Here is a 27,559-nt window from a genome sequence, read left to right as displayed (position 1 = left end):
AGATGACATAGATAGGGGACCATAGGGACATAGATAGGGACACTAGATAGGGACAATAGATAGGGACAATAGATGGGGACAATAGATAGGACAATAGATAGGGACAATAGATGGGGACAATAGGACAATAGATGGGGACAATAGATGGGGACAATAGATGGGGACAATAGATAGGGACACTAGATAGGGACACTAGATAGGGACATAGATGGGGACACTAGATAGGGACAATAGATGGGGACAATAGATAGGGACAATAGATGGGGACAATAGATGGGGACAATAGATAGGGACAATAGATGGGGACAATAGATAGGGACAATATATAGGGACAATAGATAGTTACAATAGTTGGGGACACTAGATAGGGACAATAGATGGGGACAATAGATAGTTACAATAGATGGGGACACTAGATAGGGACAATAGATAGGGACAATAGATGGGGACAATAGATAGGGACAATAGATAGGGACAATAGATGGGGACAATAGATGGGGACAATAGATAGGGACAATAGATAGGGACAATAGATGGGGACAATAGATAGGGACAATAGATGGGGACAATAGATGGGGACAATAGATGGGGACACTAGATAGGGACAATAGATGGGGACACTAGATAGGGACAATAGATGGGGACACTAGATGGGACACTAGACAATAGATGGGGACAATAGATAGGGACAATAATAGATAGATAGGGACAATAGATGGGGACAATAGATGGGGACAATAGATAGGGACAATAGATAGGGACAATAGATAGGGACAATAGATGGGGACAATAGATGGGGACAATAGATAGGGACAATAGATAGGGACAATAGATAGGGACAATAGATAGGGACAATAGATAGGGACAATAGATAGGGACAATAGATAGGGACAATAGATAGGGACACTAGATAGGGACAATAGATAGGGACAATAGATAGGGACAATAGATAGGGACAATAGATGGGGACAATAGATAGATAGGGACACTAGATAGGGACAATAGACAATAGATGGGGACAATAGATAGGGACAATAGATGGGGACAATAGATGGGGACAATAGATAGGGACAATAGATGGGGACAATAGATGGGGACACTAGATAGGGACAATAGATAGGGACAATAGATGGGGACAATAGATAGGGACAATAGATGGGGACAATAGATGGGGACAATAGATAGATAGGGACAATAGATGGGGACAATAGATGGGGACAATAGATAGGGACAATAGATAGACAATAGATGGGGAATAGAACAATAGATAGGGACAATAGATAGGACATAGATAGGGACAATAGATAGGGACAATAGATGGGGACACTAGATAGGGACAATAGATGGGGACACTAGATAGGGACAATAGATGGGGACAATAGATGGGGACAATAGATAGTTACAATAGATGGGGACACTAGATAGGGAGATAGGGACAATAGATGGGGACAATAGATAGGGACAATAGATGGGGACAATAGATAGGGACAATAGTTGGGGACAATAGATAGGGACAATAGCAGGCAAAGATCGGGACACTAGATAGGGAAAATAGATGGGGACAATAGATAGGGACAATAGATAGGGACAATAGATGGGGACAATAGATAGGGACAATAGATAGGGACAATAGATAGGGACAATAGATGGGGACAATAGATGGGGACAATAGATGGGGACAATAGATAGGGACAATAGATAGGGACATAGATGGGGATAGGGACCATAGATAGGGACAATAGATAGGGACCATAGATAGGGACAATAGGGACAATAGATAGGGATAGATAGGGACATAGATAGATAGGGACAGATAGATAGGGACAATAGATAGGGACACAGATAGATAGGACAATAGATAGGGACAATAGATAGGGACAATAGATAGGGACACTAGATAGGGACATAGATAGATAGGGACAATAGATAGGGACCATAGATAGGGACAGATAGATAGGGACATAGATAGGGACCAGATAGGGACACTAGATAGGGACAATAGATAGGGACAATAGATAGGGACAATAGATAGGGACACTAGATAGGGACAATAGATGGGGACAATAGATGGGGATAGGGACAATAGATGGGGACACTAGATAGGGACAATAGATAGGGACAATAGATAGGGACAATAGATAGGGACACTAGATAGGGACACTAGATAGGGACAATAGATGGGGATAGGGACAATAGATGGGGACACTAGATAGGGACAATAGATAGGGACACTAGATAGGGACACTAGATAGGGACACTAGATAGGGACCATAGATAGGGACAATAGATAGGGACAATAGATGGGGACACTAGATAGGGACACTAGATAGGGACAATAGATAGGGAGATAGGGACATAGATAGGGACAATAGATAGGGACATAGATAGGGACAATAGATAGGGACAATAGATAGGGACCATAGATAGGGAATAGATAGGGACAATAGATAGGGACAATAGATAGGGACAATAGATAGGGACAATAGATAGGGACAATAGATAGGGACAATAGATAGGGGACAATAGATAGGGACATAGATAGGGACAATAGATAGGGACAATAGATAGGGACAATAGATAGGGACACTAGATAGATAGGGGACAATAGATAGGGACAATAGATGGGGACAATAGATGGGGACACTAGATAGGGACAATAGATGGGGACAATAGATGGGGACAATAGATGGGGACAATAGATGGGGACAATAGATGGGGACAATAGATGGGGACAATAGATAGGGACAATAGATGGGGACCATAGATAGGGACACTAGATAGGGACACTAGATAGGGACAATAGATGGGGACACTAGATAGGGACAATAGATGGGGACAATAGATGGGGACAATAGATGGGGACAATAGATGGGGACACTAGATAGGGACAATAGATGGGGACACTAGATAGGGACAATAGATGGGGACACTAGATAGGGACAATAGATGGGGACAATAGATAGGGACAATAGATGGGGACAATAGATAGGGACAATAGATGGGGACAATAGATAGGGACAATAGATAGGGACAATAGATGGGGACCAATAGATAGGGACATAGATAGGGACACTAGATAGGGACAATAGATAGGGGACACAATAGATAGGGACAATAGATGGGGACAATAGATGGGGACAATAGATGGGGACAATAGATGGGGACACTAGATAGGGACAATATATGGGGACACTAGATAGGGACAATAGATGGGGACACTAGATAGGGACAATAGATGGGGACACTAGATAGGGACAATAGATGGGGACAATAGATGGGGACAATAGATAGGGACAATAGATGGGGACAATAGATAGGGACAATAGATGGGGACAATAGATAGGGACAATAGATGGGGACCATAGATAGGGACACTAGATAGGGACAATAGATGGGGACAATAGATGGGGACAATAGATAGGGACAATAGATGGGGACAATAGATAGGGACAATAGATGGGGACAATAGATGGGGACAATAGATGGGGACAATAGATAGGGACAATAGATAGGGACAATAGATAGGGACAATAGATGGGGACACTAGATAGGGACAATAGATGGGGACAATAGATAGGGACACTAGATAGGGACCTAGATAGGGATAGATGGGGATAGATAGGGGACAATAGATGGGGACAATAGATGGGGACACTAGATGGGGACAATAGATGGGGACAATAGATGGGGACAATAGATGGGGACAATAGATAGGGACAATAGATGGGGACAATAGATAGGGACAATAGATAGATGGGGACAATAGATGGGGACAATAGATGGGGACAATAGATGGGGACAATAGATGGGGGACAATAGATGGGGACAATAGATAGGGGGACAATAGAGATAGGGACAATAGATGATAGGGACAATAGATGGGGACAATAGATAGGGACAATAGATGGGGACAATAGATGGGGACAATAGATAGGGACAATAGATAGGGACAATAGATGGGGACAATAGATAGGGACAATAGATGGGGACAATAGATGGGGACAATAGATAGGGACAATAGATGGGGACAATAGATGGGGACAATAGATGGGGACAATAGATGGGGACAATAGATAGTTACAATAGATGGGGACACTAGATAGGGACAATAGATAGGGACAATAGATGGGGACAATAGATAGGGACAATAGATAGGGACAATAGATGGGGACAATAGATAGGGACAATAGATGGGGACAATAGATGGGGACAATAGATAGTTACAATAGATGGGGACAATAGATGGGGACAATAGATGGGGACAATAGATGGGGACACTAGATAGGGACAATAGATGGGGACAATAGATGGGGACACTAGATAGGGACAATAGATGGGGACAATAGATGGGGACAATAGATAGGGACAATAGATGGGGACAATAGATGGGGACAATAGATAGGGACAATAGATAGGACAATAGATAGGGACAATAGATGGGGACAATAGATAGGGACAATAGATGGGACAATAGATAGGACAATAGATGAGGACAACTAGATGGGACAATAGATAGGGACAATAGATGGGGACAATAGATAGGGACAATAGATAGGGACAATAGATGACAATAGGGACAATAGATAGGGACAATAGATAGATGGGGACAATAGATGGGGACAATAGATGGGGACAATAGATGGGGACAATAGATGGGGACAATAGATCGGGACACTAGATTACATTTGAGTATATCTTTTCATGTGACAACACATTTACATTTACATTTAAGTCATTTAGCAGACGCTCTTATCCAGAGCGACTTACAAATTGGTGCATTCACCTTATGACATCCAGTGGAGCAGCCACTTTACAATAGTGCATCTAAATCTTTTAAGGGGGGTGAGAAGGATTACTTTATCCTATCCTAGGTATTCCTTAAAGAGGTGGGGTTTCAGGTGTCTCCGGAAGGTGGTGATTGACTCCGCTGTCCTGGCGTCGTGAGGGAGTTTGTTCCACCATTGGGGGGCCAGAGCAGCGAACAGTTTTGACTGGGCTGAGCGGGAACTGTAGTTCCTCAGTGGTAGGGAGGCGAGCAGGCCAGAGGTGGATGAACGCAGTGCCCTTGTTTGGGTGTAGGGCCTGATCAGAGCCTGGAGGTACTGAGGTGCCGTTCCCCTCACAGCTCCGTAGGCAAGCACCATGGTCTTGTAGCGGATGCGAGCTTCAACTGGAAGCCAGTGGAGAGAGCGGAGGAGCGGGGTGGACGTGAGAGAACTTGGGAAGGTTGAACACCAGACGGGCTGGGGCGTTCTGGATGAGTTGTAGGGGTTTAATGGCACAGGCAGGGAGCCCAGCCAACAGCGAGTTGCAGTAATCCAGACGGGAGATGACAAGTGCCTGGATTAGGACCTGCGCCGCTTCCTGTGTGAGGCAGGGTCGTACTCTGCGGATGTTGTAGAGCATGAACCTACAGGAACGGGCCACCGCCTTGATGTTAGTTGAGAACGACAGGGTGTTGTCCAGGATCACGCCAAGGTTCTTAGCGCTCTGGGAGGAGGACACAGTGGAGTTAGTTGTCAACCGTGATGGCGAGATCATGGAACGGGCAGTCCTTCCCTGGGAGGAAGAGCAGCTCCGTCTTGCCGAGGTTCAGCTTGAGGTGGTGATCCGTCATCCACACTGATATGTCTGCCAGACATGCAGAGATGCGATTCGCCACCTGGTCATCAGAAGGGGGAAAGGAGAAGATTAATTGTGTGTCGTCTGCATAGCAATGATAGGAGAGACCATGTGAGGTTATGACAGAGCCAAGTGACTTGGTGTATAGATAGGGACAATAGATGGGGACAATAGATAGGGACAATAGATAGGGACAATAGATGGGGACAATAGATGGGGACAATAGATGGGGACAATAGATGGGGACAATAGATGGGGACAATAGATGGGGACAATAGATGGGGACAATAGATGGGGACAATAGATGGGGACAATAGATGGGGACAATAGATGGGGACAATAGATAGACAATAGATGGGGACAATAGATGGGGACAATAGATGGGGACAGATAGACAATAGATGGGGACAATAGATGGGGACAATAGATAGGGACAATATAGCAGGCAAAGAGATAGGGGACAATAGATGGGGACAATAGATAGGGACAATAGATGGGGACAATAGATGGGGACAATGGGGACAATATATAGGGACAATAGATGGGGACAATAGATAGGGACAATAGATAGGGACAATAGATGGGGACAATAGATGGGGACAATAGATGGGGACAATAGATGGGGACAATAGATAGGGACAATAGCAGGCAAAGATCGGGACACTAGATAGGGGCAATAGATGGGGACAATAGATAGGGACAATAGATAGGGACAATAGATGGGGACAATAGATGGGGACAATAGATAGGGACAATAGATGGGGACAATAGATGGGGACAATAGATAGGGACAATAGATGGGGACAATAGATGGGGACAATAGATAGATGGGGACAATAGATGGGGACAATAGATGGGGACAATAGATGGGGACAATAGATGGGGACAATAGATGGGGACAATAGATAGGGACAATAGATAGGGACAATAGATGGGGACAATAGATGGGGACAATAGATGGGGACAATAGATGGGGACAATAGATGGGGACAATAGATGGGGACACTAGATGGGGACAATAGATGGGGACAATAGATGGGGACAATAGATGGGGACAATAGATGGGGACAATAGATGGGGACAATAGATGGGGACAATGATGGGGACAATAGATGGGGACAGATAGACAATAGATGGGGACAATAGATGGGGACATGATAGGGACAATAGATGGGGACACAATAGATGGGGACAATAGATAGGGACAATAGATGGGGACAATAGATGGGACATAGATGGGGTTAGATGGGGACAATAGATGGGGACAATAGATGGGGACAATAGATGGGGACATTAGATGGGGACAATAGATGGGGACATTAGATGGGGACAATAGATGGGGACAATAGATAGGGACAATAGATGGGGACAGTAGATGGGGACAATAGCAGGCAAAGATCGGGAGATTGTGTTTGATCGCCATGGTGTTTGATGGCCTTGGTGTTTGATCGCCATGGTGTTTGATCGCCATGGTGTTTGATCGCCATGGTGTTTGATGGCCATGGTGTTTGGTCGCCATGGTGATTGATGTTGATGGCCATGGTGTTTGATCGCCACGGTGTTTGATGTTGATGGCCATGGTGTTTGATCGCCATGGTGTTTGATCGCCATGGTGTTTGATCGCCATGGTGATTGGTCGCCATGGTGTTTGATCGCCATGGTGTTTGGTCGCCATGTTTGATGTTTGATCGGTGTTTGATGTTGATGGCCATGGTGTTTGATCGCCATGGTGATTGGTCGCCATGGTGTTTGGTGTTTTCGCCATGGTGATTTCCTTAAAAATCCTCTGGATAAGAGCATCTGCTAAATAACTGAAAGGTTCAATGTTTCAACAAGAAGAAGAAGACAAAATGGCCCATTCATTAACAAAACATTTGTTCTCGCATTTCATTTCCTTACAATGAATGTTCTCGGGTTTTTTTCTCTCTGTTTTGCAACACTACAAATGCTGTTCTGGACTTCAGAAGTTTTTTTTTAGCTTGATATTAAATGACATGAAAGTAACTCCATATTCTCTCATGTCTGAGGACATATCGGGGGGGAAAAAAGAGGAGAAATTGATACTGGCTGGTGCGTAGCTATAGCCCCCGGCTCTCCTCTCAGTATCCAGGATATTGATTGAACGGTATCTGTGTGCTCCAAGGCTAGAGATGCATCACTTGGACCTGACTGCTAATTTGAAACCTCAGCCTCCATTAGGTCTTTTGACATTCAGCCCGATGCTGCTGTTGCTGTGAAGACTTTAACATCTCCTCTTAGTACAGTGATATAAAACATCGCTGATGCTGCTGTGAAGACTTTAACATCTCCTCTTAGTACAGGGATATAAAACATCACTGATGCTGTGAACACTTTAACATCTCCTCTTAGTACAGTGATATAAAACATCACTGATGCTGTGAAGACTTTAACATCTCCTCTTAGTACAGTGATATAAAACATCACTGATGCTGTGAAGTAGTACAGTGATATAAAACATCGCTGATGCTGTGAAGACTTTAACATCTCCTCTTAGTACAGTGATATAAAACATCACTGATGCTGTGAAGACTTTAACATCTCCTCTTAGTACAGTGATATAACACATCACTGATGCTGTGAAGACTTTAACATCTCCTCTTAGTACAGTGATATAAAACATCGCTGATGCTGTGAAGACTTTAACATCTCCTCTTAGTACAGTGATATAAAACATCACTGATGCTGTGAAGACTTTAACATCTCCTCCTCAGCTAGGCTAATAGATATACTAAACACTAATCACTGATGCTAGGCTGATATATATATACTAATCACTGATGCTAGGCTGATATATATACTAATCACTGATGCTAGGCTGATATATATACTAATCACTGATGCTAGGCTGATATATATACTAAACACTAATCACTGATGCTAGGCTGATATATATACTAATCACTGATGCTAGGCTGATATATATATACTAATCACTGATGCTAGGCTGATATATATATACTAATCACTGATGCTAGGCTGATATATATATACTAATCACTGATGCTAGGCTGATATATATATACTAATCACTGATGCTAGGCTGATATATATACTAATCACTGATGCTAGGCTGATATATATACTAATCACTGATGCTAGGCTGATATATATATACTAATCACTGATGCTAGGCTGATATATATATACTAATCACTGATGCTAGGCTGATATATATATACTAATCACTGATGCTAGGCTGATATATATACTAATCACTGATGCTAGGCTGATATATATACTAAACACTAATCACTGATGCTAGGCTGATATATATACTAAACACTAATCACTGATGCTAGGCTGATATATATACTAAACACTGATGCTAGGCTGATATATATACTAATCACTGATGCTAGGCTGATATATATACTAAACACTAATCACTGATGCTAGGCTGATATATATACTAAACACTAGTCACTGATGCTAGGCTGATATATATACTAATCACTGATGCTAGGCTGATATATATACTAAACACTAATCACTGATGCTAGGCTGATATATATACTAATCACTGATGCTAGGCTGATATATATACTAAACACTGGTCACTGTTGCTAGGCTGATATATATACTAATCACTGATGCTAGGCTGATATATATACTAATCACTGATGCTAGGCTGATATATATACTAAACACTGATGCTAGGCTGATATATATACTAATCACTGTTGCTAGGCTGATATATATATACTAATCACTGATGTTAGGCTGATATATATACTAAACACTGATGCTAGGCTGATATATATACTAATCACTGATGCTAGGCTGATATATATACTAAACACTGATGCTAGGCTGATATATATACTAATCACTGTTGCTAGGCTGATATATATATACTAATCACTGATGTTAGGCTGATATATATACTAAACACTGATGTTAGGCTGATATATATACTAAACACTAATCACTGATGCTAGGCTGATAGATATACTAAACACTAATCACTGATGCTAGGCTGATATATATACTAATCACTGATGCTAGGCTGATAGATATACTAAACACTGATGCTAGGCTGATATAGATATACTAATCACTGATGCTAGGCTGATATATATACTAATCACTGATGCTAGGCTGATATATATACTAATCACTGATGCTAGGCTGATAGATATACTAATCACTGATGCTAGGCTGATATAGATATACTAATCACTGATGCTAGGCTGATATAGATATACTAATCACTGATGCTAGGCTGATATATATATACTAATCACTGATGCTAGGCTGATAGATATACTAAACACTAATCACTGATGCTAGGCTGATATATATACTAGTCACTGATGCTAGGCTGATAGATATACTAGTCACTGATGCTAGGCTGATATAGATATACTAGTCACTGATGCTAGGCTGATATATATACTAATCACTGATGCTAGGCTGATATATATACTAGTCACTGATGCTAGGCTGATATATATACTAGTCACTGATGCTAGGCTGATATATATACTAATCACTGATGCTAGGCTGATAGATATACTAAACACTAATCACTGATGCTAGGCTGATATATATACTAAACACTAATCACTGATGCTAGGCTGATATATATACTAAACACTAATCACTGATGCTAGGCTGATAGATATACTAAACACTAATCACTGATGCTAGGCTGATATATATACTAAACACTAATCACTGATGCTAGGCTGATATATATACTAATCACTGATGCTAGGCTGATAGATATACTAATCACTGATGCTAGGCTGATATATATACTAAACACTAAACACTGATGCTAGGCTGATAGATATACTAAACACTAATCACTGATGCTAGGCTGATATATATACTAAACACTGAGGCTGATATATATACTAAACACTAGTCACTAATGATGCTAGGCTGATATATATACTAATCACTGATGCTAGGCTGATATATATACTACTAATCACTGATGCTAGGCTGATATATATATACTAATCACTGATGCTAGGCTGATATATATATACTAATCACTGATGCTAGGCTGATATATATACTAAACACTGATGCTAGGCTGATATATATATACTAATCACTGATGCTAGGCTGATATAGATATACTAATCACTGATGCTAGGCTGATATATATACTAATCACTGATGCTAGGCTGATATATATATACTAATCACTGATGCTAGGCTGATATATATATACTAATCACTGATGCTAGGCTGATAGATATACTAAACACTAATCACTGATGCTAGGCTGATATATATATACTAATCACTGATGCTAGGCTGATAGATATACTAAACACTAGTCACTGATGCTAGGCTGTAATCACTGATGCTAGGCTGATAGATATACTAATCAACACTAATCACTGATGCTAGGCTGATATATATACTAAACATGATGCTATGATAGATATATACTAATCACTGATGCTAGGCTGATAGATATACTAAACACTGATGATGCTAGGCTGATATATATATACTAATCACTGATGCTAGGCTGATAGATATACTAATCACTGATGCTAGGCTGATATATATACTAATCACTGATGCTAGGCTGATAGATATACTAATCACTGATGCTAGGCTGATATATATACTAATCACTGATGCTAGGCTGATAGATATACTAAACACTAATCACTGATGCTAGGCTGATATATATACTAAACACTGATGCTAGGCTGATAGATATACTAATCACTGATGCTAGGCTGATATATATACTAATCACTGATGCTAGGCTGATATATATACACTAATCACTGATGCTAGGCTGATATATATACTAAACACTAGTCACTGATGCTAGGCTGATATATATACTAAACACTAATCACTGATGCTAGGCTGATATATATACTAAACACTAATCACTGATGCTAGGCTGATATATACACTAATCACTGATGTTAGGCTGATATATATACTAAACACTAGTCACTGATGCTAGGCTGATATATATACTAAACACTAATCACTGATGCTAGGCTGATATATATACTAAACACTGATGTTAGGCTGATATATATACTAAACACTAATCACTGATGCTAGGCTGATATATATACTAATCACTGATGCTAGGCTGATATATATATACTAAACACTAGTCACTGATGCTAGGCTGATATATATACTAATCACTGATGCTAGGCTGATATATATACTAATCACTGATGCTAGGCTGATATATATACTAAACACTAATCACTGATGCTAGGCTGATATATATACTAAACACTAATCACTGATGCTAGGCTGATATATACACTAATCACTGATGTTAGGCTGATAGATATACTAAACACTAGTCACTGATGCTAGGCTGATAGATATACTAAACACTAGTCACTGATGCTAGGCTGATATATATACTAAACACTAATGAGTGATGCTAGGCTGATATATATACTAATCACTGATGCTAGGCTGATATATATACTAAACACTAATGAGTGATGCTAGGCTGATATATATACTAATCACTGATGCTAGGCTGATATATATACTAAACACTAGTCACTGTTGCTAGGCTGATATATATACTAAACACTAATCACTGATGCTAGGCTGATAGATATACTAAACACTAGTCACTGATGCTAGGCTGATATATATACTAAACACTAATCACTGATGCTAGGCTGATATATATACTAATCACTGATGCTAGGCTGATATATATACTAAACACTGATCACTGATGCTAGGCTGATATATATACTAATCACTGATGCTAGGCTGATAGATATACTAAACACTGATGCTAGGCTGATAGATATACTAATCACTGATGCTAGGCTGATATATATACTAATCACTGATGCTAGGCTGATATATATACTAAACACTAATCACTGATGCTAGGCTGATAGATATACTAAACACTGGTCACTGATGCTAGGCTGATAGATATACTAATCACTGATGCTAGGCTGATATATATACTAAACACTGGTCACTGATGCTAGGCTGATAGATATACTAATCACTGATGCTAGGCTGATAGATATACTAAACACTGGTCACTGATGCTAGGCTGATAGATATACTAATCACTGATGCTAGGCTGATATATATACTAAACACTGGTCACTGATGCTAGGCTGATAGATATACTAAACACTGGTCACTGATGCTAGGCTGATAGATACACTAATCACTGATGCTAGGCTGATAGATATACTAAACACTGGTCACTGATGCTAGGCTGATAGATATACTAATCACTGATGCTAGGCTGATATATATACTAATCACTGATGCTAGGCTGATATATATACTAAACACTAATCACTGATGCTAGGCTGATATATATACTAAACACTAGTCACTGATGCTAGGCTGATATATATACTAATCACTGATGCTAGGCTGATATATATACTAATCACTGATGCTAGGCTGATATATATACTAAACACTAATCACTGATGCTAGGCTGATATATATACTAAACACTAGTCACTGATGCTAGGCTGATATATATACTAAACACTAATCACTGATGCTAGGCTGATATATATACTAAACACTAATCACTGATGCTAGGCTGATATATATACTAAACACTGATGCTAGGCTGATATATATACTAATCACTGATGCTAGGCTGATATATATACTAATCACTGATGCTAGGCTGATAGATATACTAATCACTGATGCTAGGCTGATATATATACTAATCACTGATGCTAGGCTGATATATATACTAATCACTGATGCTAGGCTGATATATATACTAATCACTGATGCTAGGCTGATATATATACTAATCACTGATGCTAGGCTGATATATATACTAAACACTAATCACTGATGCTAGGCTGATATATATACTAATCACTGATGCTAGGCTGATATATATACTAAACACTAATCACTGATGCTAGGCTGATATATATACTAATCACTGATGCTAGGCTGATATATATACTAATCACTGATGCTAGGCTGATATATATACTAAACACTGATGTTAGGCTGATATATATACTAAACACTAATCACTGATGCTAGGCTGATATATATACTAAACACTAATCACTGATGCTAGGCTGATATATATACTAATCACTGATGCTAGGCTGATATATATACTAAACACTGATGCTAGGCTGATATATATACTAATCACTGATGTTAGGCTGATATATATACTAAACACTAATCACTGATGCTAGGCTGATAGATATACTAATCACTGATGCTAGGCTGATATATATACTAAACACTAATCACTGATGCTAGGCTGATATATATACTAAACACTGATGCTAGGCTGATATATATACTAATCACTGATGCTAGGCTGATATATATACTAAACACTAATCACTGATGCTAGGCTGATATATATACTAATCACTGATGCTAGGCTGATATATATACTAAACACTAGTCACTGATGCTAGGCTGATATATATACTAATCACTGATGCTAGGCTGATATATATACTAAACACTAATCACTGATGCTAGGCTGATAGATATACTAAACACTAGTCACTGATGCTAGGCTGATATATATACTAAACACTAATCACTGATGCTAGGCTGATAGATATACTAATCACTAATCACTGATGCTAGGCTGATAGATATACTAAACACTAATCACTGATGCTAGGCTGATAGATATACTAAACACTAATCACTGATGCTAGGCTGATATATATACTAAACACTAATCACTGATGCTAGGCTGATAGATATATATACTAATCACTGATGCTAGGCTGATAGATATACTAAACACTAAACACTGATGCTAGGCTGATATATATACTAAACACTAATCACTGATGCTAGCCTGATATATATACTAATCACTGATGCTAGGCTGATATATATACTAATCACTGATGCTAGGCTGATATATATACTAAACACTAGTCACTGATGTTAGGCTGATATATATACTAAACACTAGTCACTGTTGCTAGGCTGATATATATACTAAACACTAATCACTGATGCTAGGCTGATAGATATACTAAACACTAAACACTGATGCTAGGCTGATATATATACTAATCACTGATGCTAGGCTGATATATATACTAATCACTGATGCTAGGCTGATATATATACTAAACACTAGTCACTGATGTTAGGCTGATATATATACTAAACACTAGTCACTGTTGCTAGGCTGATATATATACTAAACACTAATGAGTGATGCTAGGCTGATAGATATACTAAACACTAATCACTGATGCTAGGCTGATATATATACTAATCACTAATCACTGATGCTAGGCTGATATATATATACTAATCACTGATGCTAGGCTGATATATATACTAAACACTGATGTTAGGCTGATATATATACTAAACACTAATCACTGATGCTAGGCTGATAGATATACTAATCACTGATGCTAGGCTGATATATATACTAAACACTGATGCTAGGCTGATATATATACTAGTCACTGATGCTAGGCTGATATATATACTAAACACTGATGCTAGGCTGATATATATATACTAATCACTGATGCTAGGCTGATATATATACACTAATCACTGATGCTAGGCTGATATATATACTAAACACTAATCACTGATGCTAGGCTGATATATATACTAATCACTGATGCTAGGCTGATAGATATACTAAACACTAGTCACTGATTCTAGGCTGATATATATATATATATATATATATATACTAAAGACTAATCAGTGACATTACTCCTTGTCTCCGGTGCTTCTTCTGCAGTCGTAGTGCTCTGGTTTCATCTTTCCTCCCATCACACCCAGCAATGTCAGTGATTCATATTGATTCACGGAGAGAAGTTGAGGCAAGCCGAGTTAAGAGTTGAGTTAAAGTTGAAATTGAGAACCCTGCTGAGTCTATACCCTGAAGTGATGATATCCTGCTGCGGGGCTTGTACCAATTCTGCCTGAGCTTTAGCCAGCTGAAGATCAGTTGGCTTGAACACATACAGATCTGGGACCAGGCGAATGGCTTATTGCAGTGGTCTTAAACTCGTGGTTTACGAGCCGCAACTGGCCAGTGAGCTGATTTAACGTGGCCCTCAGTTGACTTAATGAATGTGGCACTATTGCTTCTGATCAACTTCCTGTTTCTCTGTCTCCTCTACAGTGAAACCCCTCCCCCTGTCGCCCCTGTTGCCTCAGTTGTCCACGTTGACGGCCAGGGGCGGGGCCTTGGGAGGGGGTGTGTCTAGGGAGGCGTTGGAGCTGAGGGTCCGTGAGGTCGAAGAGGAGAACCAACTTCTCCGCCGTGAACTCAGCCGACCCCCCCGGAGCCCTGCTGGCCCTGCTCCACATCACACCAATCACCGCGGCAACCAGAGCAAGACTCACTCGGAGGAGGGAACAGGGGACAACGAGGCGGGGCTTAAAGCTGGCTCCCCGGGCAACAGGTCAGACTGTGTGCAGCAGCCAGCAGTAGACAAGTGTGAGGTGAGTTACACTAGGAGGAGATAAGACTGGTAGACTAGTGTCAGGTGAGTTACACTAGGAGGAGATAAGACTGGTAGACTAGTGTCAGGTGAGTTACACTAGGAGGAGATAAGACTGGTAGACTAGTGTCAGGTGAGTTACACTAGGAGGAGATAAGACTGGTAGACTAGTGTCAGGTGAGTTACACTAGGAGGAGATAAGACTGGTAGACTAGTGTCAGGTGAGTTACACTAGGAGGAGATAAGACTGGTAGACTAGTGTCAGGTGAGTTACACTAGGAGGAGATAAGACTGGTAGACTAGTGTCAGGTGAGTTACACTAGGAGGAGATAAGACTGGTAGACTAGTGTCAGGTGAGTTACACTAGGAGGAGATAAGATAAGACTGGTAGACTAGTGTCAGGTGAGTTACACTAGGAGGAGATAAGATAAGACTGGTAGACTAGTGTCAGGTGAGTTACACTAGGAGGAGATAAGACTGGTAGACTAGTGTCAGGTGAGTTACACTAGGAGGAGATAAGACTGGTAGACTAGTGTCAGGTGAGTTACACTAGGAGGAGATAAGACTGGTAGACTAGTGTCAGGTGAGTTACACTAGGAGGAGATAAGACTGGTAGACTAGTGTCAGGTGAGTTACACTAGGAGGAGATAAGACTGGTAGACTAGTGTCAGGTGAGTTACACTAGGAGGAGATAAGACTGGTAGACTAGTGTCAGGTGAGTTACACTAGGAGGAGATAAGATAAGACTGGTAGACTAGTGTCAGGTGAGTTACACTAGGAGGAGATAAGACTGGTAGACTAGTGTCAGGTGAGTTACACTAGGAGGAGATAAGACTGGTAGACTAGTGTCAGGTGAGTTACACTAGGAGGAGATAAGACTGGTAGACTAGTGTCAGGTGAGTTACACTAGGAGGAGATAAGACTGGTAGACTAGTGTCAGGTGAGTTACACTAGGAGGAGATAAGACTGGTAGACTAGTGTCAGGTGAGTTACACTAGGAGGAGATAAGACTGGTAGACTAGTGTCAGGTGAGTTACACTAGGAGGAGATAAGACTGGTAGACTAGTGTCAGGTGAGTTACACTAGGAGGAGATAAGACTGGTAGACTAGTGTCAGGTGAGTTACACTAGGAGGAGATAAGACTGGTAGACTAGTGTGAGGTGAGTTACAATAGGAGGAGATAAGACTGGTAGACTAGTGTCAGGTGAGTTACACTAGGAGGAGATAAGACTGGTAGACTAGTGTCAGGTGAGTTACACTAGGAGGAGATAAGACTGGTAGACTAGTGTCAGGTGAGTTACACTAGGAGGAGATAAGACTGGTAGACTAGTGTCAGGTGAGTTACACTAGGAGGAGATAAGACTGGTAGACTAGTGTGAGGTGAGTTACAATAGGAGGAGATAAGACTGGTAGACTAGTGTCAGGTGAGTTACACTAGGAGGAGATAAGATAAGACTGGTAGACTAGTGTCAGGTGAGTTACACTAGGAGGAGATAAGACTGGTAGACTAGTGTCAGGTGTGTACGTGGGTATTGATTCTCTACCAGGGTAATGCACCAGTAATAATGTGGTGTTAGCCCCTCCTACAGTTGATCCAGACAGTACTGTAATGCACCAGTAATGTGACCTTCAGCACTGCATGTAGTCCATTCGTTTTATACCTCCACCTAAGGTCATCCAAAGGTCATCCAAACATCTAACACACCTTTCTATTTCATATATTCACTAATCTACTTTAAAAAATATATATTTTGTCAATTACCAGAGTGCATATATTTTCATACTGGTCAGTCTTGGATAAATTGTCAAAGACTTCAGTCACCCAAGTTATAGACTGTTCTCTCTGCTACCTCACGGTAAGCGGTACCGGAGCGCCATGTCTAGGACCAAAAGACTCCTTAAACAGCCTCTACCCCCCAAGCGATAAGACTGCTGAACAATTAATCAAATGGCCACCCGGACTATTTATTTATTAAAGCCTGGCCATATTAAATATTGTGATATTATTGGCTACTCTCATTAAGTGTCTGTCTGTCTGTCAGGTCATTCTAACAGCAGGTTGGTTGGAGGGTCTTTAGTTCTGTGATGTCAGGTCATTCTAACAGCAGGTTGGTTGGAGGGTCTTTAGTTCTGTGATGTCAGGTCATTCTAACAGCAGGTTGGTTGGAGGGTCTTTAGTTCTGTGATGTCAGGTCATTCTAACAGCAGGTTGGTTGGAGGGTCTTTAGTTCTGTGATGTCAGGTCATTCTAACAGCAGGTTGGTTGGAGGGTCTTTAGTTCTGTGATGTCAGGTCATTCTAACAGCAGGTTGGTTGGAGGGTCTTTAGTTCTGTGATGTCAGGTCATTCTAACAGCAGGTTGGTTGGAGGGTCTTTAGTTCTGTGATGTCACAGTACATCTCTTCTATATGTCCTCTGTTGTGTCTATACATTATACCCAGTTCAGACACGTTCATCACTAGCAAGGCTCTGACAAAGGGCATGAAGGGTATTACCAGCTGCACTGTGCTTTGAGTAGTCCTTATTGGCCCATCTCTACTGTCCTTATTGGTCCATCTCTACTGTCCTCATTGGCCCATCTCTACTATCCTTATTGGTCCATCTCTACTGTCCTTATTGGCCCATCTCTACTGTCCTTATTGGCCCATCTCTACTGTCCTTATTGGTCCATCTCTACTGTCCTTATTGGTCCATCTCTACTGTCCTCATTGGCCCATCTCTACTGTCCTGATTGGTCCATCTCTACTGTCCTTATTGGTCCATCTCTACTGTCCTTATTGGCCCATCTCTACTGTCCTGATTGGTCCATCTCTACTGTCCTTATTGGTCCATCTCTACTGTCCTTATTGGCCCATCTCTACTGTCCTGATTGGTCCATCTCTACTGTCCTGATTGGCCCATCTCTACTGTCCTGGTTGGCCCATCTCTACTGTCCTGGTTGGCCCATCTCTACTGTCCTGATTGGCCCATCTCTACTGTCCTGATTGGTCCATCTCTACTGTCCTTATTGGCCCATCGCTACTGTCCTTATTGGCCCATCTCTACTGTCCTGATTGGTCCATCTCTACTGTCCTTATTGGCCCATCTCTACTGTCCTGATTGGCCCATCTCTACTGCCCTTATTGGCCCATCTCTACTGTCCTGATTGGTCCATCTCTACTGTCCTTATTGGCCCATCTCTACTGTCCTTATTGGCCCATCTCTACTGTCCTGATTGGTCCATCTCTACTGTCCTGATTGGTCCATCTCTACTGTCCTTATTGGCCCATCTCTACTGTCCTTATTGGCCCATCTCTACTGTCCTGATTGGTCCATCTCTACTGTCCTTATTGGCCCATCTCTACTGTCCTGATTGGCCCATCTCTACTGTCCTGATTGGCCCATCTCTACTGTCCTGATTGGCCCATCTCTACTGTCCTGATTGGCCCATCTCTACTGTCCTTATTGGCCCATCTCTACTGTCCTGATTGGTCCATCTCTACTGTCCTTATTGGCCCATATCTACTGTCCTGATTGGTCCATCTCTACTGTTCTTATTGGCCCATCTCTACTGTCCTTATTGGCCCATCTCTACTGTCCTTATTGGCCCATCGCTACTGTCCTGATTGGCCCATCGATACTGTCCTTATTGGTCCATCTCTACTGTCCTTGTTGGTCCATCTCTACTGTCCTGATTGGCCCATCGATACTGTCCTTATTGGTCCATCTCTACTGTCCTTATTGGTCCATCTCTACTGTCCTTATTGGTCCATCTCTACTGTCCTTATTGGTCCATCGCTACTGTCCTTATTGGTCCATCTCTACTGTCCTTATTGGCCCATCTCTACTGTCCTGATTGGTCCATCTCTACTGTCCTTATTGGTCCATCTCTACTGTCCTGATTGGCCCATCTCTATTGTCCTTATTGGTCCATCTCTACCGTCCTGATTGGTCCATCTCTACCGTCCTTATTGGTCCATCTCTACTGTCCTGATTGGTCCATCTCTACTGTCCTTATTGGCCCATCTCTACTGTCCTTATTGGCCCATCTCTACTGTCCTGATTGGTCCATCTCTACTGTCCTTATTGGCCCATCTCTACTGTCCTGATTGGTCCATCTCTACTGTCCTTATTGGCCCATCTCTACTGTCCTTATTGGCCCATCTCTACTGTCCTTATTGGCCCATCTCTACTGTCCTTATTGGCCCATCTCTACTGTCCTTAACAGTGTCCTGATTGGTCCATCTCTACTGACCTTATTGGTCCATAACAGACTAACAGTGTGTGTTTGTAGAGAAGTCCTTATTGGTCCATCACTGTCTACATTGGTCCATCTCTACTGTCCTTATTGGTCCATCTCTACTGTCCTTATTGGTCCATCGCTACTGTCCTCTATTGGTCCATCTAACTGTCCTTATTGGCCCATCTCTACTGAACTGATTGGTCCATCTCTACTGTCCTGATTGGCCCATCTCTACTGTCCTTATTGGTCTTCTCTACAAACTACAGTTCATCTATACTGTCCTGATTGGCCCAGTGTGTGTCCTTATTGAGTCCATCTCTAGATCCTGATAACATAGTCCTTCTCTAAGTCTTCTCTTATTGGTCCATCTCTACTGTCCTGATTGGTCCATCTCTACTATCCATATTGGCCCATCTCACTGTCCTAACAGTGTGTGTTTGTAGAGAAGACCGTAGATAATGAACTAACAGGCTAACAGAGTGTGTTTGTAGAGAAGACCGTAGATAATGAACTAACATAGTTTGTAGAGAAGACTGTAGATAATGAACTAACAGTGTGTGTTTGTAGAGAAGACCGTAGATAATGAACTAACATAGTTTGTAGAGAAGACCGTAGATAATGAACTAACAGGCTAACAGAGTGTGTTTGTAGAGAAGACCGTAGATAATGAACTAACATAGTTTGTAGAGAAGACTGTAGATAATGAACTAACAGTGTGTGTTTGTAGAGAAGACCGTAGATAATGAACTAACATAGTTTGTAGAGAAGACTGTAGATAATGAACTAACAGTGTGTGTTTGTAGAGAAGACTGTAGATAATGAACTAACAGTGTGTGTTTGTAGAGAAGACTGTAGTTAATGAACTAACAGAGTTTGTAGAGAAGACTGTAGATAATGAACTAACATAGTTTGTAGAGAAGACTGTAGATAATGAACTAACAGGTGTGTGTTTGTAGAGAAGACTGTAGATAATGAACTAACAGTGTAGTTTGTAGAGAAGACTGTAGATAATGAACTAACAGTGTGTGTTTGAGAAGACTAAGACTGTAGATAATGAACTAACAGTTTGTTTGAAGGACCAAGACTATTTATTTGATAGATGAAACTAACAGAGTTTGTGAGAGAAGACCGTAGATAATGGGTGATAAACCCTAACAGGCATTTAGAGAAGATTTGAGGAGATACGGAAGAAAGGATTTGAGAAGAGGAGAGATGCTGGAACAAAGGATTTGAGAAGAGAGGAGAGACTGAAGAAAGGATTTGAGAAAGAGGAGAGTTTGAAGAAAGGATTTCAGAAGAGAGAGAGATGGAAGAAAGGATTTGAGAAGAGGAGAGATGGAAGAAAGGATTTGACAAGAGAGAGATGGAAGAAAGGATTTGAGAAGAGAGGAGAGATGGAAGAAAGGATTTGAGAAGAGGAGAGATGGAAGAAAGGATTTGAGAAGAGAGATGGAAGAAAGGATTTGAGAAGAGGAGAGATGGAAGAAAGGATTTGAGAAGAGGAGAGATGGAAGAAAGGATTTGAGAAGAGAGATGGAAGAAAGGATTTGAGAAGAGGAGAGATGGAAGAAAGGATTTGAGAAGAGAGGAGAGACTGGAAGAAAGGATTTGAGAAAGAGGAGAGATGGAAGAAAGGATTTGACAAGAGAGGAGAGATGGAAGAAAGGATTTAAGAAGAGAGGAGAGATGGAAGAAAGGATTTGAGAAGAGGAGAGATGGAAGAAAGGATTTGACAAGAGAGGAGAGATGGAAGAAAGGATTTAAGAAGAGAGGAGAGATGGAAGAAAGGATTTGAGAAGAGGAGAGATGGAAGAAAGGATTTGAAGAGGAGAGATGGAAGAAAGGATTTGACAAGAGAGGAGAGATGGAAGAAAGGATTTAAGAAGAGAGGAGAGATGGAAGAAAGGATTTGAGAAAGAGGAGAGATGGAAGAAAGGATTTAAGAAGAGAGGAGAGATGGAAGAAAGGATTTGAGAAGAGAGGAGAGATGGAAGAAAGGATTTGAGAAGAGGAGAGATGGAAGAAAGGATTTGACAAGAGAGGAGAGATGGAAGAAAGGATTTAAGAAGAGAGGAGAGATGGAAGAAAGGATTTGAGAAGAGAGGAGAAATGCTGGAACAGGCTGTAGAAACTCTTCTTTCACATCAGTAGAAGAGACTGAAATGGACTTAAGTAGGATTCATATAGGAGTCAGATAAGAGTAATTTAGGAGTCAGATAAGAGTCATTTAGGAGTCAGATAAGAGTAATTTAGGAGTCAGATAAGAGTAATTTAGGATTCATATAGGAGTCAGATAAGAGTAATTTAGGAGTCATATAAGGTTGCCAAATATATGAATCTTTCAACTCAACAGGACAACAGGAGCAGGGCTGTGCATTTAGACTCCCTGTTGATGTGTGTGTTGCTCCTCAGTCTCTCGGTCGCGTCGTTACCATTGTTTTTACCGTTCTACGGACTCTGCAGCAGATTGAGGCCCAACGGTAGACGTGAGGCCCAACAGTAGACGTGAGGCCCAACAGTAGACGTGAGGCCCAACAGTAGACGTGAGGCCCAACTGAGGCCCAACGGTAGACTGAGGCCCAACGGTAGACGTGAGGCCCAACGGTAGACGTGAGGCCCAACAGTAGACGTGAGGCCCAGACTGAGGCCGTGAGGCCCAACGGTAGACTGAGGCCCAACAGACTGAGGCCCAACGGTAGACTGAGGCCCAACAGTAGACTGAGGCCCAGCAGTAGACGTGAGGCCCAACAGTAGACGTGAGGCCCAGCGGTAGACGTGAGGCCCAGCGGTAGACGTGAGGCCCAGCGGTAGACGTGAGGCCCAGCGGTAGACGTGAGACCCAACGGTAGACGTGAGGCCCAGCAGTAGACGTGAGGCCCAACAGTAGACGTGAGGCCCAACAGTAGACGTGAGGCCCAACAGTAGACGTGAGGCCCAGCAGTAGACGTGAGGCCCAGCAGTAGACGTGAGGCCCAGCAGTAGACGTGAGACCCAACAGTAGACGTGAGACCCAGCAGTAGACGTGAGGCCCAGCAGTAGACGTGAGGCCCAGCAGTAGACGTGAGGCCCAGCAGTAGACGTGAGGCCCAACAGTAGACGTGAGGCCCAGCAGTAGACGTGAGGCCCAGCAGTAGACGTGAGGCCCAGCAGTAGACGTGAGGCCCAGCAGTAGACGTGAGGCCCAGCAGTAGACGTGAGGCCCAGCAGTAGACGTGAGGCCCAGCAGTAGACGTGAGGCCCAACAGTAGACGTGAGGCCCAACAGTAGACGTGAGGCCCAACAGTAGACTGAGGCCCAACGGTCAGCTAGCTAAGTTACTGTTGTCCCCTCGATGTTAGTTAGCTGGCTAACGTTATACTGCGTCTAAAGTCAATCTGGCATCATCACAACGATGACAAAATGTTTTTCCTACCAATGATTTGACTCCTTGTATTTCCCAAGCAACCCTGTAATGCAGTGTTGTTTAAATCTTCATCAGCGACTAAGAGGTAGAGACAGTCAGGAACCAAGACTATAGAGACTAAAAGAGGTAGAGAGATACATGGAAAGAGACAGACACATACCAAGCCCCTGAGTTATGCAGTTCCATGTAGACTCAGTTCTAAACTTCTATCCTGGATGAACTACGATCTGTTCAGACAATAGCATTGAGGACAACACTCAGTCAGGCATCTGTCCTGAAACGAATGTTCAATACAATACTGTGACCTCCATGTATAAAGGGCTTTAGCCTCGTGCTGATTGGTTCCTAGAGGGCAGTAAGATTAACCCTGGGCTTGATCTAGTTCACATACTGTATTCCTCCCCTGGTGCTACTATAGTGGGTTCTAATGTGGGATTTAGTCTTGATGTGGGATAAACACTATTCCCTCTGAAATAATTACCTAACTAAATGGTGCTTAGTGTTCAGAGACCTGTGATAAGGGGTTCTGTTACTACTACAAGCAGAGGACAAATCATGTTGGACTTTGTAGAAAATAATGTTCTTTACTCTCTCTCTCTCTCTCTCCCTCTCCCCGCTCTCTACCTACCTCGATCTCTCCCTCTCTCTCTTCCCTCTCTCTCTCTCTCTCTCTCTCTCCCGTTCTCTCTCTCTCTCTCTCTCTCTCCCCTCTCTCTCTTCCCCCTCTCTTCCCTCTCTCCCTGTCTCTCTCTCCCTCTCTTTCTCCTTCTCTCTCTCTCTCTCTCCTCTGTCTCTCTCTGTCTCTCTCTTCCGTTCTCTCCTCTCTCTCTCTCTCTCTTCTGTTCTCTCTCTCTCTCTCTCTCTTCTCTCTTCTCTCTCTCTCTCTCTCTCTCTCTCTCTCTTCTCTCTCTCTCTCTTCTCTCTCTCTCTTCTCTCTCTCTTCTCTCTCTCTCTCTCTCTCTCTCTTCTCTCTCTCTCTCTCTCTCTCTCTCTCTCTCTCTTCTCTCTCTCTCTCTCTCTCTCTTCTCTCTTCTCTCTCTCTCTCTCTCTCTCTCTCTCTCTCTCTCTCTCTCTCTCTCTCTCTCTCTCTCTCTCTCTCTCTCTCTTCCTCTCTCTCTCTCTCTCTCTTCTGTTCTCTCTCTCTCTCTCTTCCCTCTCTCTCTCTCTTCTCTCTCTCTCTTCCGTTCTCTCTCTCTCTCTCCCCCGCTCTCTCTTCCCCCTCTCTCTCTCTCTCTCTCCCGCTCTCTCTCTCTCTCTTCTGTTCTCTCTCTCTCTTCTTCCGCTCTCTCTCTCTCTTCTCTCTCTCTCTCCCGCTCTCTCTCTCTCTCCCGCTCTCTCTCCCTCTTTGTCTCCCCCGCTGTCTCTCTCTTCCGTTCTCTCTCTCTCCTCTCAGACCATTCACGTGGCCATCGTGTGTGCCGGGTACAACGCCAGTCGTGATGTGGTGACACTCGTCAAGTCAGTCCTTTTTCACAGGTAGGTACACACACACACTCACGCACGCTCACACACACACACACACACACACACACACACACACACACACACACACACACACACACATCTGGGCCTGTCTGCAGCCCTCTTCTCTCAGCAGTCTGAATATGCTGCCGCCTACTCTCGGTTGCATGGCAACGCCACCACCTCAGTGAACCCCCTAGCTCTGTGTGTGTGTGTGTGTTGATTTTATTGTAAATGAGAACAGAATACATTTCTAAACACTTCTACATTAACTACAGGGTGGGTGTCCCTAAACCGGTACGGTTGTTGATAACCTGACTGGAATGACGTTGTAAACAACAGCCAACTTTCCGGGACATAGACATGTCTCATATGGGCAGAAAGCTTAACATTCTTGTTAATCTAACTGCACTGTCCAATTTACAGTAGCTATTACAGTGAAACTATTCCATGTTATTGTTTGAGGAGAGTTCACACAACAACAGAACACTTTTATCACATCAACTGGTTTGATACATTCACCTCTGAAGGTAAATAATGTACTTACATTCAGTCATCTGGCTCTGATTTGTCATCCTGAGAATCCCAGAGATAAAACATAGCACATAGTTTCTTTTGATAAAAACAAATGTTTATGTTCAAATGTAGGGAACTGGGTTCTACAGTTTGATGTATGAGTTAGAGCACTATAACGTTAGTTATGATGTATGAGTTAGTGGATCAGACACATTGTTATTCTGTGTGGATCAGACACATTGTTATTCTGTGTGGATTAGACACATTGTTATTCTGTGTGGATCAGACCCATTGCTATTCTGTGTGGATCAGAGACATTGTTATTCTGTGTGGATCAGACACACTGTTATTCTGTGTGGATCAGACCCATTGTTATTCTGTGTGGATCAGAGACATTGTTATTCTGTGTGGATCAGAGACATTGTTATTCTGTGTGGATCAGAGACACTGTTATTCTGTGTGGATCAGAGACACTGTTATTCTGTGTGGATCAGAGACACTGTTATTCTGTGTGGATCAGAGACATTGTTATTCTGTGTGGATCAGAGACATTGTTATTCTGTGTGGATCAGAGACACTGTTATTCTGTGTGGATCAGACACACTGTTATTCTGTGTGGATCAGAGACACTGTTATTCTGTGTGGATCAGAGACACTGTTATTCTGTGTGGATCAGAGACACTGTTATTCTGTGTGGATCAGAGACACTGTTATCAGACACATTGTTATTCTCAGACACATTGTTATTCTGTGGATCAGAGACATTGTTATTCTGTGTGGATCAGACACACTGTTATTCTGTGTGGATCAGAGACATTGTTATTCTGTGTGGATCAGACACATTGTTATTCTGTGTGGATCAGAGACATTGTTATTCTGTGTGGATCAGAGACACTGTTATTCTGTGTGGATCAGACACACTGTTATTCTGTGGATCAGAGACATTGTTATTCTGTGTGGATCAGACACATTGTTATTCTGTTGTTCTGTGGATCAGACACATTGTTATTCTGTGTGGATCAGACACATTGTTATTCTGTGGATCCAGAGACATGTTGTTCTGTGTGTTTATATCCAGAGGGTTCATGTTGTTCTGTGTGTTTATATCCAGACATGTGTTTATATGTTCATGTGTTTATATAGGGTTCATGTTGTTCTGTGTGTTTATATCAGAGGTTCCATGTTGTTGTTCAGAGGTTCCATGTTGTTCTGTGTTTATATCCAGAGGGTTCATGTTGTTCTGTGTGTTTATATCCAGAGGTTCCATGTTGTTCTGTGTGTTTATATCCAGAGGGTTCCATGTTGTTCTGTGTGTTTATATCCAGAGGGTTCATGTTGTTCTGTGTGTTTATATCCAGAGGGTTCATGTTGTTCTGTGTGTTTATATCCAGAGGGTTCATGTTGTTCTGTGTGTTTATATCCAGAGGGTTCATGTTGTTCTGTTCATGTTGTTCTGTGTGTTTATATCCAGAGGGTTCCATGTTGTTCTGTGTGTTCTGTGTGTTTATATCCAGAGGGTTCATGTTGTTCTGTGTGTTTATATCCAGAGGGTTCATGTTGTTCTGTGTGTTTATATGTTCCATGTTGTTCTGTGTGTTTATATCCAGAGGGTTCCATGTTGTTCTGTGTGTTTATATCCAGAGGGTTCATGTTGTTCTGTGTGTTTATATCCAGAGGGTTCATGTTGTTCTGTGTGTTTATATCCAGAGGGTTCATGTTGTTCTGTGTGTTTATATCCAGAGGGTTCATGTTGTTCTGTGTGTTTATATCCAGAGGGTTCATGTTGTTCTTGTTCAGAGGGTTCATGTTGTTCTGTGTGTTTATATCCAGAGGGTTCATGTTGTTCTGTGTGTTTATATCCAGAGGGTTCAT

General features: G+C 42.0%; 1 protein-coding gene across 1 annotated transcript in view; it reads left to right on the top strand.

Annotated features, from left to right (window-relative positions):
• large1 (LARGE xylosyl- and glucuronyltransferase 1) overlaps positions 1-27,559 on the top strand; it is a 222,755-nt gene that overhangs the window by 29,789 nt on the left and 165,407 nt on the right. Inside the window, exons 2-3 of the mRNA XM_065022063.1 lie at positions 15,764-16,086; positions 25,104-25,186. Coding sequence (XP_064878135.1) covers positions 15,764-16,086; positions 25,104-25,186 — 406 coding nt within the window. The remainder of the gene's footprint in view (positions 1-15,763; positions 16,087-25,103; positions 25,187-27,559) is intronic.

This window comes from Oncorhynchus nerka, linkage group LG8 (assembly GCF_034236695.1).
Source record: "Oncorhynchus nerka isolate Pitt River linkage group LG8, Oner_Uvic_2.0, whole genome shotgun sequence".
NCBI lineage: Eukaryota > Metazoa > Chordata > Actinopteri > Salmoniformes > Salmonidae > Oncorhynchus > Oncorhynchus nerka.
The sequence above is the reverse complement of the archived record's forward strand: the minus strand, read 5'-3'. Positions and strand labels throughout refer to the sequence as shown.